Source organism: Perca fluviatilis, chromosome 3 (genome assembly GCF_010015445.1).
Source record: "Perca fluviatilis chromosome 3, GENO_Pfluv_1.0, whole genome shotgun sequence".
NCBI classification, from domain to species: Eukaryota; Metazoa; Chordata; class Actinopteri; order Perciformes; family Percidae; genus Perca; species Perca fluviatilis.
The window spans coordinates 16,164,148-16,181,878 of NC_053114.1; the positions used below are offsets into that span (position 1 = coordinate 16,164,148).

Here is a 17,731-nt window from a genome sequence, read left to right on the forward strand (position 1 = left end):
GGGTTTCACTCTAACCCTAACCCTTAAATTGAAGGGAAATGTAGGAGCACAAGACCTAATTTTGAAAAATGTCCTAGAAATGTGGAAACATAGGGCCTAATTTTCAGTGAAAAAAAATTCTTAGAAATGTGGGAACATAGGGCTGTCGGAACATAGGGCCTACTTTTAAGAAAAATCTTAGAAATGTGGAAACATAGGGCCTAATTTTAAGAAAAACATAGAAATGTGGAAACATAGGGCCTAATTTTCAGTGAAAAAAATTCTTAGAAATGTGGAAACATAGGGCTGTCGGAACATAGGGCCTAATTTTAAGAAAAATCTTAGAAATGTGGAAACATAGGGCCTAATTTTAAGAAAAAACTTAGAAATGTGGAAACATAGGGCCTAATTTTAAGAAAAATCTTAGAAATGTGGAAACATAGGGCCTAATTTTAAGAAAGCTAAGATAGCTTAGCTTAGCTGAACACAGCTAGCATGGCTCTGTGTAACTCTGCGTAAAATCTGCCTACCACCAAATCTGTACAAAACCAAAGTGTAAAAAAAAATTAATTTTTTAGCCAGGCTAGCTGTTTCAATGTTTCCCGTCTTTGTGCTAAGCTGAACCAACTGGCGGCTGGCTCCAGCTACAGAATTACCTTACAACCATGAGAGTGGTATCAATTTCCTCATCTAACTCTCTGCAGTGTTTTCCAAAACTATTTCTTCAATGGATCTACAGTTCAACAAAACGCTGATATGAGTTCCTGTTGGCTTGGTGAAAACGGCAAGGTACCGTATGTGTGAAGTCCTGAGATGTTGTTGAGCTGTTGAGGGGATGAGTGACTATTGTGATGATTTCAATGCATCACATTCTGCTGTCAAACTATTCTTAATGAGCCAATACTGACAATATCCTTTTTTTTGATATAGTTCCTTTGTACATCCACCCTGGCTCAACAGGCAGAGCTCCATGACACATTATGAGATGGATGAGCCACAAGCTGTTCCCAGGTTGCATTGTTCCCCAGCCTGCCGCCACCTCTTCTAAAGTGCTCCAAAGCCTAATTCCTCTTCCAGGCCTGTGGGGATGGGTGGGGGGGGGAGGGGGGGATGGGACCCTGCACACACAGTCCAATCAGTCTCTCAGCAAGCACACAAAGGTCCTGCTGCTTCTACAACTGGAAACTTGGCTTGATAGTACGGAGGGCATACTGCTGGACTGGAGTTAATTGCATTTCAATCAGGAGTTTCAGCTGGGCATCTTATTTAGCCCAAATGATGAATACCTTACCTTTTTTATGTTTAATTTAATTTAAAACCATGGCTCTGGATGAATGTTGGATGGCGACAGGGATTTTAGCTGGAGTTCTTACTAGCGCTCGAAATTAGATGACGCCCTGCTTGTTCCATTCCTTCGTCCACTCCAATTTGTCTCTCTCCCCTCTCAACCAGCATCATTAACAGCAGGGTGGATGGTTTGTGACATGCAGAAAAAGCCCCAGGCACACTGATCAAGCATAGAAACACCACCGAGAGGAAGTTGGAGTGATTTAAAGGAAAAGTCTGACATTTTGGGGAATTTACTTATTCGTTTCTGGTGGGCAGTTGGATGAGAAGATTAATACCACTCACATGTCTATTACACATGAAGTCAGCAGCCGGTTAGCTTTGCTTAGCACAAAGACTGGAAACGGGGGTAAACGGCTAGCCCGGCTCTGTCCAAAGGTAACAAAATCCACCTAAAGCTCACAAATAAACACGCTGATATTTAGTTTAATCCGTATTGAAGTAAAAACAACATTTGCTGTTTTACCACTCCATTTCTCGGCTCCGAGCAATTAACAAACTTAAGGAAGTTACTGTGCCTGGACAAGTACGGTAACAGGTAGGTGGATTGGGTTACCTTTGCACAGAACCAGGCTAGTTGTTTCCCCGTTTCCAGTCTGCCAAGATGAGCTAACTGGCTCCTGGCTGTAGCTTCATAATTAACAGAGGTCTTCTCATCGAACTGCCAGAAAGCGAGTACATTTATTTCCCAAAATTTAGAACTATTCCTTTAAAAACAGGATAACATTTCATCTGTTGCAGCTCAGACAACATGGCTGTTTTCACATTTAAATGGGTCACCTGCCTACAGCATTTCTTCCACATAAGTACGGCACATCTTTTGTGCATGAAAAACCAACAGCACATGATCTTATGGTTTATCTAAAGAGGCTTAGTAAAAACTGCATGTGCTTAATTGTTCAGCATGACAGCACAGAGCCTTTGTTTATGTGAACTTGGGATGTCTGTTCTCATCTGGAGAAATGCCCCTGATCTGGAAGAGAGAAGAAAAGGCCACCCACAGGGCAAGTAGCTGTCATCGTTGATTCACTGTGGGCTGAATTTAGTAAATTCTTAAGCAGCTCTGAAGAAAAACCCACCTTCTATGGAGAAACTCTACAAAAGAGACCTCTTACTACATTCTCTGGGTGGGAGATTACTGGGAGGGCTGGTGCAATTATGCGTTCTCATGCTGAATGGAGTAGAGCAGAGTTGTAGCTAATCTGCAACTCAAACAAGAGTAAATCTAAGCTAATCAACAGCGAATTACAATGCCAGGCACAGGCAAAAACATAACTCAGGATGGGTGTGTGTGTGTGTGTGTGTGCTGGTGATTCATGCTATGCTTCTCAAACCATGGCGAAATACGCCCTTGGGCAAGAAACAGCTTAGTCAAAGAGCCACTCAACACATTTGGAAGGAAATAAACACATAGCAATGCAATGTGTTTATTGTAAAATGTTGAAATACAATATGACATTACACAGGCAGAAAATCAAATTTAGAGCCTGTCACAACAACACTTGAACCAGAGTAAATACTTTATAATGAAGGTGCTCTGAATCTCCGTGTACTATAAGCACAAGACCTTTAAGAAAGTTAAAGACATGATTTCGAGAGGTCGAAGTCTGTGCATGTTGGTTAATAGATTGATGTCTTACTCAAGATTTGGTTTGTTTTTAAAGGAAGCGACGATACTGGCATAAATCTGATAACCTTTTAAGAAGCACGCTAACCCATGGCTTATAAGTCACACCAAATTATTATTCAGGAGTAAATAATTCATTCAAGACCCGAGTGTAGTTCTGTAAAAGCCTGATTGTTCGGGTTTCAAGTGAGCGCCGGAATGCTTTTATTCTGAGGATTCAACAGTGCGAAAAATCCGGAGTAATCCTAAAGAATTTCTCATCTTAATACGGTAACTTCAGTTAATGCAACACTTGTGATGTACAATCATGTTGAAGTATCTTTGTGATTTAAGAGCGGGATTAGTGGCTAAAGGGGCAGACAAGTTGAAATGAAGAATTTGCATTTGCCAACCACACAGCAACAAGTGCGGTTCATTTATCAAAATCCATTTAAAGTTATAATCCTTTAAGATTTTCACCATATTAAACCCATTCATTCTGTTATAGCTATTACGTGTATTTGCACTCATTAGTTACCTCCCTATGAATTAGTCTGCATTGTCCGTGGCGGAGGCTGCCATTCCCGTGCTGGATTCAAATGACATGCACAAGAAATTCAAAGGAAAGAAGACAGTTCAGACTGGAAATATCATTGCGTCCAAAGAACCCAAGGGTTTTCCCTACAGGAGCGTTAAACGCCAGCCAAGAAGTCCAGGTCCAATAATAAATCTACGAGTCTGAGGGCTCATCAGACTGTGGTATATACTCCGTTGAGGCAGGTTTTACAACTCGGAAAATGTATTGTGGCAGCACTAATTTTCTCCTCCAGCTTAACGCTTGTGAGGTAAACAATATGATTAGCATGCTACAAGTTATGGAATGTGCACATTTTTTAGCCTCAACAGTGTGTTGCTGGGTGAAGTTGCATTACGCTGATCAGCCAGGATAAAAATTTTTTGCTTGATGGCCCTGCATTGTTTTTGCAGGAGTCCTCTGCGTCGCGTTGCCCCCCCCCCGTTCCAATGAAATGGTCTAATTGAAATAAATGAAAAGGTTGTGTTTTTGAACGCAGCACTATTGTTGGTCTAAATGGTCTTAGGTGTGAGACGGGTAACGACCAGCCTGCCTCTGACGAGGAGGAGGGAGGAACAGCATTTCTCTTTTTGGGGGTTTTAGGTTCTTGAATAAAAATAAAGTGGATTTATTTTTGTCTCCGTTGCCTCATAAATGAGCGAATTAAAACAAAATGAAGTCTTTTCTAGTTTACCTCTTGTGCTTTGAGATGGCAGGTAGATGATGGCAGAACATTTTCTAAAAGATGCCATTCATATTTAACAACAACATATTTAACAAGCTTTTTTTTTTTTTTTAAAAATTAATTGGAACAGGAGAAGCACATAATTAAAGTTTTTATTTCTGCAAACAATCAAAATAGAGACAAAGCAGAATGTAGAAATTTGTCAATATTATTATAGGTCTATGTACTGCATACTTTTAAGCAATTTTCCTTAAGTAAAATGCAAATGCCACTAATTAACAACACAGACAGAGCTGCTGTCAGCTTTGCCAACTCCTGATAAAATGTCAGGACAACCCAGGGTAGAATGAAGCCATTTTTTTGGGAAAACATAATGTGCCATGTTCCCGTGAGACCAGACTGTTTTTCCTCTGACGTCAGTCTGCAGCTGATGGGACCAGCCCCTTCTTGGCACCCTGGTGGTAGTGAGTCTCCAGCTTCCCTGCAAGAGAAAAAGGGGGAAGGGAAGAGTGGAAGGGGAGAAAAGAGGAAGGGATAAATCAAAACACCATCAAAGGGACACTGACCTTTCTGAGAGCTCAAGGCCAGCTGATTAGAGGCGGCCTCGGATAGACAGTAGAGAGAGAGCGAGAGAGAGACGATAAGGGAAAAGGACAAACAGACCTTTTATTCCACTGCAAAGAGGGATTGGACCACAACCTTTGTTGGCAGCAAAATAAGGTGTCTTTTAAATCAGTAATATAGATGTACATTCATTATAATCTAATGGAATGCCACATACAAAAAAATGCAAGTAAATGCACCTTGTAATGTTAAGTCTAATACAAATGACATGCATACCAACATTATAATGACACTTCAGCCATACGGGCTGTCATGACACTTACACATACACTAATTAAAACCATCACAAATGTTATTTAAAAAATATCAATATGTAGATCTTGAAAATCGCTCCGAGGAATGAGTGTCTCATACTTCAGGTTGCTTTTTTAGTAATGCATAAATCACAACTTATGATAATAACCAAGGCCACACAGAATCTGCAAAATCTGAAAAAATCCACAGATTCCGTTTGGGTCTGATAAGCGTAATAATTATCGTTATAATTAGGCTACATTTGAACTACAAAATGGTGTTGTCAGCATATGAATGGACATTCCGTGCTCAATTGGAATATAATAAATATTGTTTATGTATATAGTAAATAGTAGGGGGCCTAATGATGATCCTTGTGGGATACCTTTATCAGCCATCTTGATTTGAAACCATCTGCAACTACAGCCCTCTAGCAGAAAGACATGATTTGGAACAGGTGCAACGGCATAATCAAAATCAAAGGAAATGTGAAAGCGCTTTCAGTAGTAACTAATAAACATGACACAACAATCGTTTCTTAGCGTTCTCCATTGATGCATCCAAGGAATGTTAATGTCTGTGTATGTTTCTTGGTCTGCCAAGATAGTAACAGTCAATGATTCTTTCAATAATCTCTTTGTTTTGATTGTGTAGCTGAGCGAGCTGACAGCACCTGCACAAACTTGCTGATTAGCAGACATTCCCAAGCCAAAAAACAGTAGCCTTCATTGTTGTGAGAGTCTCCACGGTTATAATTTATTGCTCACAGATTCATGTGAAGCTCAGATGAGAATGTTTACAAAGACGAAAACAGCTGAGAATCTTAAAGAGGGATTTGATCATGTTGCTATTTATATAAATGCTTGTCGCTATGGTGTGTAAACAAAGCTCCTGTAGCCACTGACCAAGCTGACCTTCTAACACACTGTAACTGACAGCTTTCTCTCTCTCAATACAGCATTTACCATATCAATCACAATATCAAATTCCTCCATAAGGGCTCCGTCTCAGACACTATGGTCTGCTGCGTTGTCATTCTCTCTGCAGAGAACAACCTTAGCTGGGCTTTGATAACCTGAGTTGACCCCCCATCATTAATTGGAAGGCAAATAATAACCATGTGTCTCTCTGCCTAACACAAGCCTCCTGCTTGTCAACCCACAGAATTAGCTTGGCTGTTTTCCCCATGGCTGAGGCAGGGGAAAAAATTATACAAGTGTGACAGGCAGGGTCGGTGTTTGTCACTTGTGCTTTCTTTTCATGTTGTCACGTTATGGCTGAACTCTGCGGGTAGTAGCAGCATAAACAAGGTGTTTAGGAGAAGTGCTGTTTGCTCACCATTTCCAAGCCTGTGTGAATGACTGTCAGTGTCTGTCTGTCCTGCCAGGAGTGAGTGCTGCTTAGGCGTGGAAACACCTCTGGAATTTTTTAGTGAATATTGCCAAACAGTTATCCAAAATTGCTTCAATGATAAATCCACCACAACAGAAATGCATAATTCTTGATTCTTTTTGGGGCGTTTGTGCGAGTGAGAGGTTGAGTCAATGTTGTGGAAAATTGCCTCTGGCAGTTTTCCTTGACATGACATTTCTATGAAACGTTGTGTATGAGCATACATACGAGCAAACGGATTATATAAATCAAAACAAGCACTCACGGAATGAGCATTTAGCAGTTGTACTGTGTTAGTTACTCATTTGGCCAATTTCAACACAGTTAGCCCAATGTGCATCATAGCAATGTGCTTCAAGGACACCTCAGGATGCTGAAATGAAAATGCACCGTGCACAAAGTAAATAGTTTTTAAAAATACATTTTGCCGGGTGTATGAAGCACATTCAAGTGATAATTTAGATTTTTGACATTAAATACAAGTCCTGTAATAAGTGATCTCCCAGTCACAATATGATCAGGAGCAAAAACCAACGTTAAGCCACAACACTATGTTAAAATGTTTTAACCATTCACAACAAAGGACAAAATCTTGAATGCATTTGCAAAGCTTGATTTGGCTCTACAACCTTATTCAAGCCACCCGCTGGCTGGAAGAGTCGCATTGATATCAGTGGCAATGAGCAACTCATACCACGTTATGTTAAAAAATCTGCAATTCTTATTAAGTACATGCAGATTTTCTTACATGACACAGAAATTACCTCAAGTGCTCTACTAAAGAAAGATCCATTTGTTAATTTTTGGGCCACCTGGGAGCAAGGCAACAAGCTGTAAACACAACACTGACATATTTTCCCCTTATAAAATTGTTAAAGAGTTGCCTATTTACACTTCCAGCAGAGAATTATTCAAAGTCATCGCCACCTGGCAGATGGTAGATGGCTGGTGATGGCGGAAAGTTCAACATTCACTTACTCTTGTTTTTGTCTCCAACTCCTGAGGGAACTATTTGGCTATTTAGCTGCTAAATGCTCCACTATGTTTACCAGCTAACTGTGTCTGTTTGCCGTTAAGTGCTGGGCAGGTGGCTTACAGTCAGAAAAACGTTATAAAACTCGGTAGAGCTAAGGGGAACTGCAGTCAGGTGATAATTCTCTGTGGGTTCGTCTCACATAGAAGTAGTCACGTGAGTAATTTAAATATATATATATCTATATATCTATATCTATATATATATCTCAGTACAAAGTAGTTACATGTTTATCTTACCCAGCTTTGTTGTCCTTGTCTTATTTTATGTTTTGTCTATTTCTGTGCATGTATATTGAGAGCAACAAAAAAAAATCCTTGTATGTGTACACATTAGAGCTGGGCGATATGGAGAAAATCAGATATCACAAAATAATTGACCAAATACCTCAATGTCGATATAGCGACAATTTTGTAGGGTTGACAATTGGTGCTTTAACAAAATATTATATTTTTAGATAAGTAATCATCAATAATGTGGATATAATGACTAAGTGGTTAAAGGCAAACAATAGAACAGCTAGAACAGTCTGGTCAGTTCAGAAAATGACATCACTTTACTGTAATGCAGCCCTATATATTTACCATATAATAATATTACAAAATCGAAAATCTAAGACGATATCTAAGACGATATCTAAGACGATATCTAGTCTTAACATAAAGGGGGTTAGGGTTAATCACTGGAATGATCTGGTTCCTCAGTGTTTGTTTGTGTGTGTGTGTGTGTGTGTGTGTGCTTGTGTGTGAATAGCAACTTTAGTTAATTAACACTGCTTAAAAGGACTGAATGTTGGAAATCACTCAGTATTTTTGTCTGAGAAGTGTCCTTGCAATTTCCTCAATTTATTAAAAATACATCCTCAAGTGAAACATGGAGAAATAACTAGGTTATGTGCAACTGGCAACGAACGACCAAGGACAACAGCAACAACAACATTGAGTACAGTAAATGGGCCTTGTTGTCACGTCTATCAGAGGGAGCATTCTCTCGTTGTATGAACAAGTCAGACTCATTATATTTGCCAGGAAAGTCAATCCAGCAATGTTACATATTCCTTGGGTGAAGGCGACTCCTGTTAATGGCTCTGGTGCTGCTGAGCTGTCGCATTTCAGAGTAGGTGCTGCTGAGCCGAGAGAGCTGGAGGGAACACAAGTTAGAAAAAAAAGGGGTGGGGGGGAGGGGTGAGTGAAGGAGTGGGTGGAAAAAACAGAGACAGCAAAAATGAGACAGAAGGAAGGGATGAGGAGAGGGAGAAGGAGGGGTGGTGGGAGAAAGGGATACAGATAGGACAGAAGGAGAGGCATAGAGAAGGAGAAATAGAAAGGCTGGCCCATCGATTGGCTGAGATAATTTCCCATTGATTGCTGCACTGTTTGGAGATTGCTGGAGAAAGGTTTATTGCCCACATGCTGCAGCTGGGGAGGAGGCCATAAAACAAGCACAGGTTGTCTGCACTGGGCTGGCGCTCCATCATCAAGACCGTAAAACACACTCAGCCACACAGACGCTCACACATACACTACACTTGGATACTCTGCTTACACATTCACAAATATGACTGCATGCATACTATTCCCATTACACATAATGGGAGAATACAGCTCATCGCTGATGGAAAGCGCACTTACATAATCCCTTGAAAAGCCAGGGGCAGTAGTGCAAAGAGTATTTATTAGAGTGAAATAGAGGTCCATTGACATCTTCGCTGACATCAATAAGATGCCGGTCCATCAGCTTTCTTGCCGTAATAATCACAAGAATAATTGGCTGCTTGCTGTTTCTCTTTCTGTGAGAGTGACTGCCTACGCACTAAGGAATAAAAAGGCTGAATTTTGTATTCTTATCTTTTTATTACACAGTGGTCCCAATGCACCTAGATAATAAACCTAGAACAGCTATGTATATACACTTTAACCACATGTTGATACACCCTCTGATGACACACTTTGGCATGAGAAAATGACTTGCCTACAAATAATGACACAGAAAGGGGAAAGTTAGAAGTGGAGCACTACCAGCTCTGTGATTGAATGTTAACACCTTCGTCAGTATCTGTTACAGTGATTCCCACTGGGCTCCCACAATAACCAATTCAGAGTCTATCACAAGTATACTGCCTGGAGAGTAAAAAGACGTTTACAGTGAAAAATCTTTAGCAACCCGAATCTACATGGCAGGATTTAATGGTTTAAATTTAAACATGGTGGCAAGGAACAGCTGGGAAGGCATAATATCCTCCAATGCATTTTAAACATCTGCAGTTTATAGAAAAGATCATATCAACTGATCAATCTCCGGTTCACACACTTATTTTGGGGGTCTGGTAGATGAAGCTGGTGTCACTAAGGCCGGTTACACACTGCACGCGTCGCGCGAGTGTGCTGTTTTTGTTGCGTCTCAGCTGCGTGGATTTTTCTGTGTCCTACACACCAGAAGCGTGTCTGACGCGGCGCTGCTCCTGCTGCTAGATACAGGGAGGGCTGATCTCGGGACATAGTGCCGACAGATTCAAACTCTGAAAAATGGGTAAGTGGGCTGTCTGTTTATAACAACTTTGTGTAGCTGTAAAGAGCCTATATAGCCTATCTGATGTTGGACCGTCACTCAGAACACACACTACGTTGTTATCGTAGCCTATCCTACCATTTATATATAGCCTACTGATTTGATTAAAGCAAGACAACGTCGGCAGTATTGACTGCAAAATATGTTACAGAATATTTCATTCTGTATGACAGGTGCAATATTTGAAAATATTTTCTCTGAAATTTTGTATTACATTTATATCTACACTGATGTCAAAACCTAGACTTTCAAACATCAAGATGTCGTTTATTAATGTGCATTCGTGTCTAAATGACATATACACATATTTTCCTATTCTATTTTGCCTGGAAACGCTTCCAACACGCTCGCGTCTTGCATGAAAAATAGGCGTCGGTTCTATTTCTAGCAGGCACGCGTCTCATGCCGGCAGTGTGTAAGCTCTAACCTGTTAACATGGGAGCAGAAATATAAACGGACACGCCACGCAGCTGACACGCTCGCACGACGCGTGCAGTGTGTAACCGGCCTAATTGTTTTGTCAACAAATCAACCAAAACTTGTTGTTTGTCTCTCTACACTTTCCAACTTCCATACACTGTCCATGTCCATTATGTTTACTTTTTACAATGCTTAGCATCTTAGTTTAGCATTTTAGTATGCCAATAATCGCTAATTAGCAGTTAAAGGTGCAGTAGGTATGCCTGATAAAACTCACTTTCTGTCATATTTGCTGAAACTGACCCTATGTTCCAGTAGATCTACATGAAGCAGGTCATTTAAACCTACAGCCTGTAGTGAGATTTGCAAAAATCCACCGCTCCCTGTTCAGATGCACCAATCAGGGCCAGGGGAGGTGTCTAACTGCGTGTCAACACTGCTCATGCACACACATTCATTCTCCCTTGTGGGGGGAGGAGCTTAGGAGAACATTTTGGGCTTTGGCAGAAAGGGGGGTAGGACTGAGAAGTTGTCGATGTTCAAATGTTTTGGCTAAGTCCTGGATCTTCGCAATCCTACATACAGCACCTTTAACATAAAGCCAAAGCTGATGGGAATGGCTTTAGTTTTACAGTGGGAAAAGTCAGTAGGATCTATCGTCTGGGAGTCATGAATGTCTATAATGTTGTGCCAATACTTTCAGTGGATGTTAAGTTATTTTACTGGATAAGTACAAACTTTGACCTGCTTGTGGCGCTAAAAGCAAAATGTCAGGCATTCACCAAAGTCATTAGGATTTATCCTCTGGGCACAGTGAATGTCTGTACAAAATTACAGGGGGCTGCGGTCCATCAGGACCAAAACCTCATGCCACAAAAACAACTTCCCAACTGCAGTGGGCCTCATTAACTAGGCCTGGGGACCCCCACTGACACAGACTCTTAACCACCCCTCCCACTCCCTTACCCCTAGACATGACACATTACAATTACGTACATCCTGGCCTATATATCCTGCACTTTTTCCCATTCCCTTTTTGCACATCCGGCACTAAACCACACCTTCTTTTCTTATTAGTTTGTCTTGTTTAACAGTTATGTTGTACTGTGTCTTTTACATTCATTGTATATTTCCTTTTAATGTGTTCATGTATGCACCAACCACCAAGGCAAATTCATTGTGTTACTTACTTACTAGGCAACAAATCCTATTCTTCTTTGATACCAATTCTGAATAAACAACAGTGTTTATGTTCATTATAATGAATGCAATATGTGGCTCACTGATGTGTATTTAATAGTTTTGGACTACAAAAGGAGCTTTATGGCACAAAGGAATAATCTGTATCAGGCTTTGGCTACACAGGCTGTACCCGCTGTTAGGATCAATTTATTGTTCATTTTGGTCTTTTCATGGGATTTGTTAATAATAACTAAAATATCACCAGCCTGATCCTTAAACACGTAAAAAGAATTGAGTGCACTTGTGTTTACAAAGTGTCAATACAGCTAAAATGTTTCTGTGAAATCACATGTGGCAGTTGTATTTCCCATATTTCAGTAAGCATGACTTTAAAAAGGCTTCATTCTGACTTCAGCTCAGCAACACAACCATTCAATCTTCTTTTCCTTATCTGGCCTCAGCTTAGCACACCTCCAGCTGAAGTCATTCTGTACGTGAAACCGAGCAATGCAGGAAAGTGGATGTGTACAAAACCCCTCGGTAGCCAGGGAAGGACAGCGAGAGAGGAAGGGGAAAAACTGCCTGGATTCCCATCTTGCCGTTAGTCACACCTAATTTACATTCCCTTCCTGCGCTGCCGAGCTAGTGAATTTACAAGTGGATAGAGAAGGCGCTGTTTGAGACATGCGTTGGCATGTTTGCAAGGGGTTAAGGGAGAAGCATGAACCATGCTTCCCACTGCAGAGAAAACAGTCTCACTTCATCTCTTGGTCCAAACTTCCCTGCCTGAAGCGGTTTTCGCAGACACCGAGGGGGCTGTATTGGCTGAGTGATTTCTCCAACCAACAGCGCAGCGCTGAGCCGGTTTAGTCACGCACATGACAGTTTGTCACAACTCGCTAGAGAACTAGTGTCTGACAAGTCGGGGACAGCAAAGGTGGTGCTGGTTGGTGGGTGGATAGATGTGAAGCAGGGAGGACATGGTGATAGCTGGTTTATATCAGTGCTCCCAAAATGCTTCCACGCAAACTAGATCATAGATTGTACCTGCTGACAGTTCATTAGTTTGACTTTTTTTGATGCATTTTGTGGTTTGTTCGGCTTTGTATGATACAATATGTCTGAGGAACAAGTATAAGCAAACAGTTGGAACAAGCATGGGCTCTTGGATTAATTCCATTTTTGATGATTAATAGCAATTTAAATTTCCTTCAATTTGTGAAATGCACTTTATCTGTGCTACTCACTAAATGCTGCACTATAGTCCACCCACACCTATGCTTGAGGATTAACTAATTTAACATATTCTGTTCCAGTTAAAAAACCATGATTGACTGTTACGTTTATTGGCAACACTTTAAAGTGCGCATATTATGCTTTTTCCTTTTCCTTTATTGTGTTATATATTTTTGTGCACGTTATAGGTTTACAAAGTGAAAAAGCCCAAAGTCCACCCCAAAGGGACTTACCATTACCATGGTTTGTTCGGAATTTGATTCCAATTTCAATCTCCCTTCTCCTGCCTCTTATCTCAAAGCACAATGACACGATCACTACCAGCACAGAGGCACAAGTAGCTATGTGAGGAATTTTGAGAGCTGCCCATTTTCTTTTCCAACACACTTGGCTAGCTGCAGCAGAAAGGGAGCGTGGCAGATTGTCAGTTTGAGAAAGTTACAAAATTGAGTGATGAAGCCCACCTTGAGCTGACAAAAGTAGTGTTTCACTGCCTTCAGACTGTTGAAACAGCACTTTGTGTTTGATGTGTGTGTTATATGTGTGTGTGTCATATATATATATATATATATATATATATATATATATATATATATATATATATATATATATATATATATATACATACACACAGTATATATTGGTCTTACAGGTTACGGCGTGAAGCTTATATTTGGAGGGTTAGTGTTTCAAACACCCTGACAAGCAGTTAAAATCAGAGTGGGTTGATCCTTTACAACTTCAGCGTTTAAGGGCTTCTAGTTGAGGTGTTTAACTGCTCCTTGACAGTTAAAGACTTTAGTTGTCCTGGTCAACTCCCAAAAAATGTCTCAAAAATGTTTGAGCCAAACTAAAATGCAAATTGCTGCAGAGAAAAGTGGAGCCTGAGCATAACATGTTTTAGTGTATAAATGTTTTGTATATAATGGATGAGTTCCTACACCACAGACCTAAACAATACTATGGTAATGTCGTGGGAAAGAAGCCTGTTGGCGGCAATCAATCCAATTGTGTGAGGTTGAGCTGAGAGTTAGACAATGGGGTCACACAGTATACATATTGATTACATGCTGGAGGCTTACAGCCTACATTAAATGGGTCTAGGGGTTCTAAAATGTGAGAGGAGGACTTGGTCGATGATCATCATTTCTTAAAACATGGGGTATACTCGCCGCAGCCGACCTGCCGAGCGCCAGTGTGACGTCATGGGAGCGCCGTAACTGTTTACTCACGCGTGGTGGTGGTGGTCGAGACACTAGTTGCAGTCTTCTCCTGAACAGAGGTGGCGCTAATGAGGAAAGGCTACCGACTTTGCTCTTTCTACGGACTAGAAGAAGAAGAAAAAGGTAAACAACGGCAGAACCGGCAGCAGCATGGACGTCAATGCTTCGATTTGATTTGATGACCTACTCACTACTACTCAAGCCTTTCATTCGCCATAAAAGAACTCATCTTAACCCAGTAAGTTTACAAGAGAGACTTGCAGTCACTCTGAGAGCCCTGGCATCCGGTTGCCCTCGAGCTCGTTCATGCTTCCTGTTTCCGCTTTGTTGCGCGCCGCTGAAAAAAATAGATTGGTGGTCGCGCACTCAAAATCCTGCCGCGCCAGCGAGATCTACGTCATTTTGACGTCACATTGGCGTGCGCCAGCTCGGCTACGGCGACTGTAAAACGGCCTTTAGTCTTCTGATGACATTGTTTTAATTTAAAATCTTCCTGGCTTAAACATTGTGTCAAGTTATGGTTGTGTTGTATGTCCACACACAAACTCAATGCTGAATGTAATGAACCTCAGACCTGATGTCATGGATCCCATTGGCAGTCACTTGGCTCTATCAAATGAAGCTCAGCGCAAATTCTTTCAGGAAGACTTCTAATACTTCAATCACCACTATCTCTCCCTAAGTCTTTTCAGCTGTTAAGAGGCGTTCACTCTTCAGTAAACCAATATGAATTGGCCACAAATTCATAATCCAATCACAGCATGACATCCTGCTTTAAATGTCTCTCTCCTTGCGATCAGCTGGCTTCAGGCAAACGTGCAACCCTCTTCCTCCCCTTCCACCTCCAGGCGTCATCATCCACTGCAACCGGAGTCCCTTTCCGGCGGACGGGTCCTTCGGTCGGCCTCCTGGTTCCCTCTCCGCCATCACCAGTGTCTAGGCTGGGGAATAAGTCTGTTTCTCTACTCCTTTAAATATTTTAATGATGGAGTCTAATCCCCAAAGACTTTGTACATTTCATGTACATTTCATATTATGCTTATCTACAATAAATATTTGCATATCTGCAACAAAGTCTCTCATGATTGAATTGTCTTTCCCTCCTCTTTTACCCGACATCCACGTTGCAAGCATACATGATAAACAACTTCCCAAAAAGGAATTTCCTGTACAGCTGAACAACAAGGAAAGCTCAGCTGATGTGTGAACTGTTAAAGTTTGTCAGGCAAAGAATGTTGGACATGACTTAGAGTAAACCCTTAGGAGTCATTGACTGTCAACAGCCAATCAGATATCCTGGCAAGTGCAGACTGAAGGTTTATTGCTCATATTCTGTCCTCTGGAAATACTGAATGAATGTTACAAAAACAGCTTGGAGCTCAGTTCTGTCAGTTTAAGAAATAAATATTCATCATAGTTTTTGTTTTTACGTTCATGGGCTCCTTATAAGATTTCACTGCCGTTTCTGCCCTAAGCTCCCCCGAAACTTGATCCTAGTGCAGTAAAAATACAAATGTTTAAAGCTTTGTGCACATAGACAAAATGGTTCTTCTCTATTCTTCTAATAAACAATTTTGCTCACAGACTGCATGTGGGTTGTTGGCAAGACTATGTAACCTTTGAAAGATGAAATGGCACTTTTATTCTCAAAGTAACACGCGATAAAACGCATCCTGGTTCAATTAAATAGATAGATAGATAGATAGATAGATAGTAACTTTATTGATCCCGCAGGGGAAATTCAAGGTCCCAGTAGCTTAGAGACATCACACACAACATACACATACATCATTCAGCTTACTCAGGGGTTACAGCCTAACTTGGTCTGGTAGGATCAGTCACTTTGGGTGGCTAATGTTACACCCCTTTCCCACTGGCCTAAAAAAACTAACACCCACTAACATCTGGCTTTTGTCTGCAGTGGGAAAGGTTACAATTGGCATTCATTCCTGGGACTCTGATGAGTAGTCAAAGGCATTTTAACTCCGATCAGCAGTGATGGAAACATGACACTTGGGTGGACATGCTAATTTCTGACTATTTTCTTAGCGCAATGCTAAGACATGCGTTGCTTCCGTCGGTAACTTATGTCATCTTGGCCACAAATTTTGTCCGTCTCAGTCAAAAAGTTTGAAGGAGACATTGAATAAGTAACAGATATAAAACAGGACAAACCACCGTAACTGTCAGCCCCCGAAAGACATACTTGTCCATCTACTGGCAATGCGAAAGGAGTCTATTATTTAACTATTTTTTAGTTTAAAAAAACCCAAATATACATTCATTTTGGTGGAAAAAGGGTAAATGTAAACTACCATTCAAATATAGCTATCCGTTTGCCCACTTTATGACCTTGTTACACTGTTTTAGGACTACATTTAAGCTTTTACCATTATCCCATAATTGCTACTGTTTTGCAAAAGCCAAGTCAAGTTACATAATTGGGTGTTTTTTTTCTTTATATGTAAAGTGTGTAACAAGTAAAAGCAACTGCAAAGGAGTCTTGCAGAATCGAATTTTAACATTTGTTATTGCAGCTGATTATTAAAGATCATGTTATTTATTTTTCACTCAAGCCGCTTTTGAGGGAAGGTAAGGGACATACCAAATTACTAAATGTATACACAAATAATGTCGCAATAGAGGAGATTCCCAGATTTTTTTTTAAAGTTTACTCACATACGAGTTCCTGTTGAATACCAATGAATGAGCAGATGGATCTTCCTTCTGGAAGCTATGTATTAACATGTCCTACTCTGTCATCGCGCCATTGATGCCCAACCCTTTCTTTTGAAAAGTGCCTTAGTTAAACATCACCAATTTAAAAGAAACACTGGCTCTCATTGTTCAGGTGCGATTACTTGGAAATCTGTAATGACTGAGCTAGAAGGTCCATCAGTTACTGCCAGTTGCCTGTACTGATGTTCCCTAACAGAGGAAGCAGGTTCCCCCTGCAGCCACGAGTGATTCTTGAAAATAGGACCAGAGCCCCACAGCGTATCAATCCCTTCCCTTAGATGCTCTTACAATAAGCTGGTGCGGCAGAACAGTTTGCTATTGAGAGGACTGGAGCTCAGCAGCGTTGATAAAGCATCATGGGAAATACTTTTACATAACCACACATTTCTTCTAAGGATCTACAGATATTTTGCAAATGAAACTGGATACAACAATAGATTCCAAAGCAATTTAATTCAGCTCGCTTTTGGAATGAATTGTATTGAGGCTATATGAAATAAAGCGCATGTTTGTATTATTTGTTCTTTTCAAGTAGATTGTATTGTCATGGCCACTGGCTTCTGATTTTCATTCACAACCTGAAATGGGGAAAAAAAGAGAAGTCAGCTGGAGACAACATGAGCGCTACAGATGAAAATCAAATCAATTCTGTGCACTGTCACTTCTTGTTTAAGTATGGATATATTTTAAGATCATTGGCAGGAACTATATGTGTTTTGTTGATCTATTTAGCATTTCCTAACAGAACTGTGTCTGAGCATTAAGGTTTTCCTTTTTCCCGACTAAGAGCCCAGAGAATATAAAGACTCTGGGATGTTGCTTAAACAAATTCAATTTCTAATTCACTTACTGGATCCAACTACAGACTAAAGACATCCACTATTCTGGC

General features: G+C 40.7%; 1 protein-coding gene across 1 annotated transcript in view; it reads right to left on the reverse strand.

Moving 5' to 3' along the window:
• Positions 1-4,327: 4,327 nt before the first annotated feature.
• Positions 4,328-17,731, reverse strand: part of trip4 (thyroid hormone receptor interactor 4) — an 86,131-nt gene continuing 72,727 nt past the window's right edge. The window contains exon 13 of the mRNA XM_039795566.1: positions 4,328-4,672. Within this exon, the coding sequence (XP_039651500.1) occupies positions 4,608-4,672 (65 nt within the window). The 3' untranslated portion in view covers positions 4,328-4,607. The remainder of the gene's footprint in view (positions 4,673-17,731) is intronic.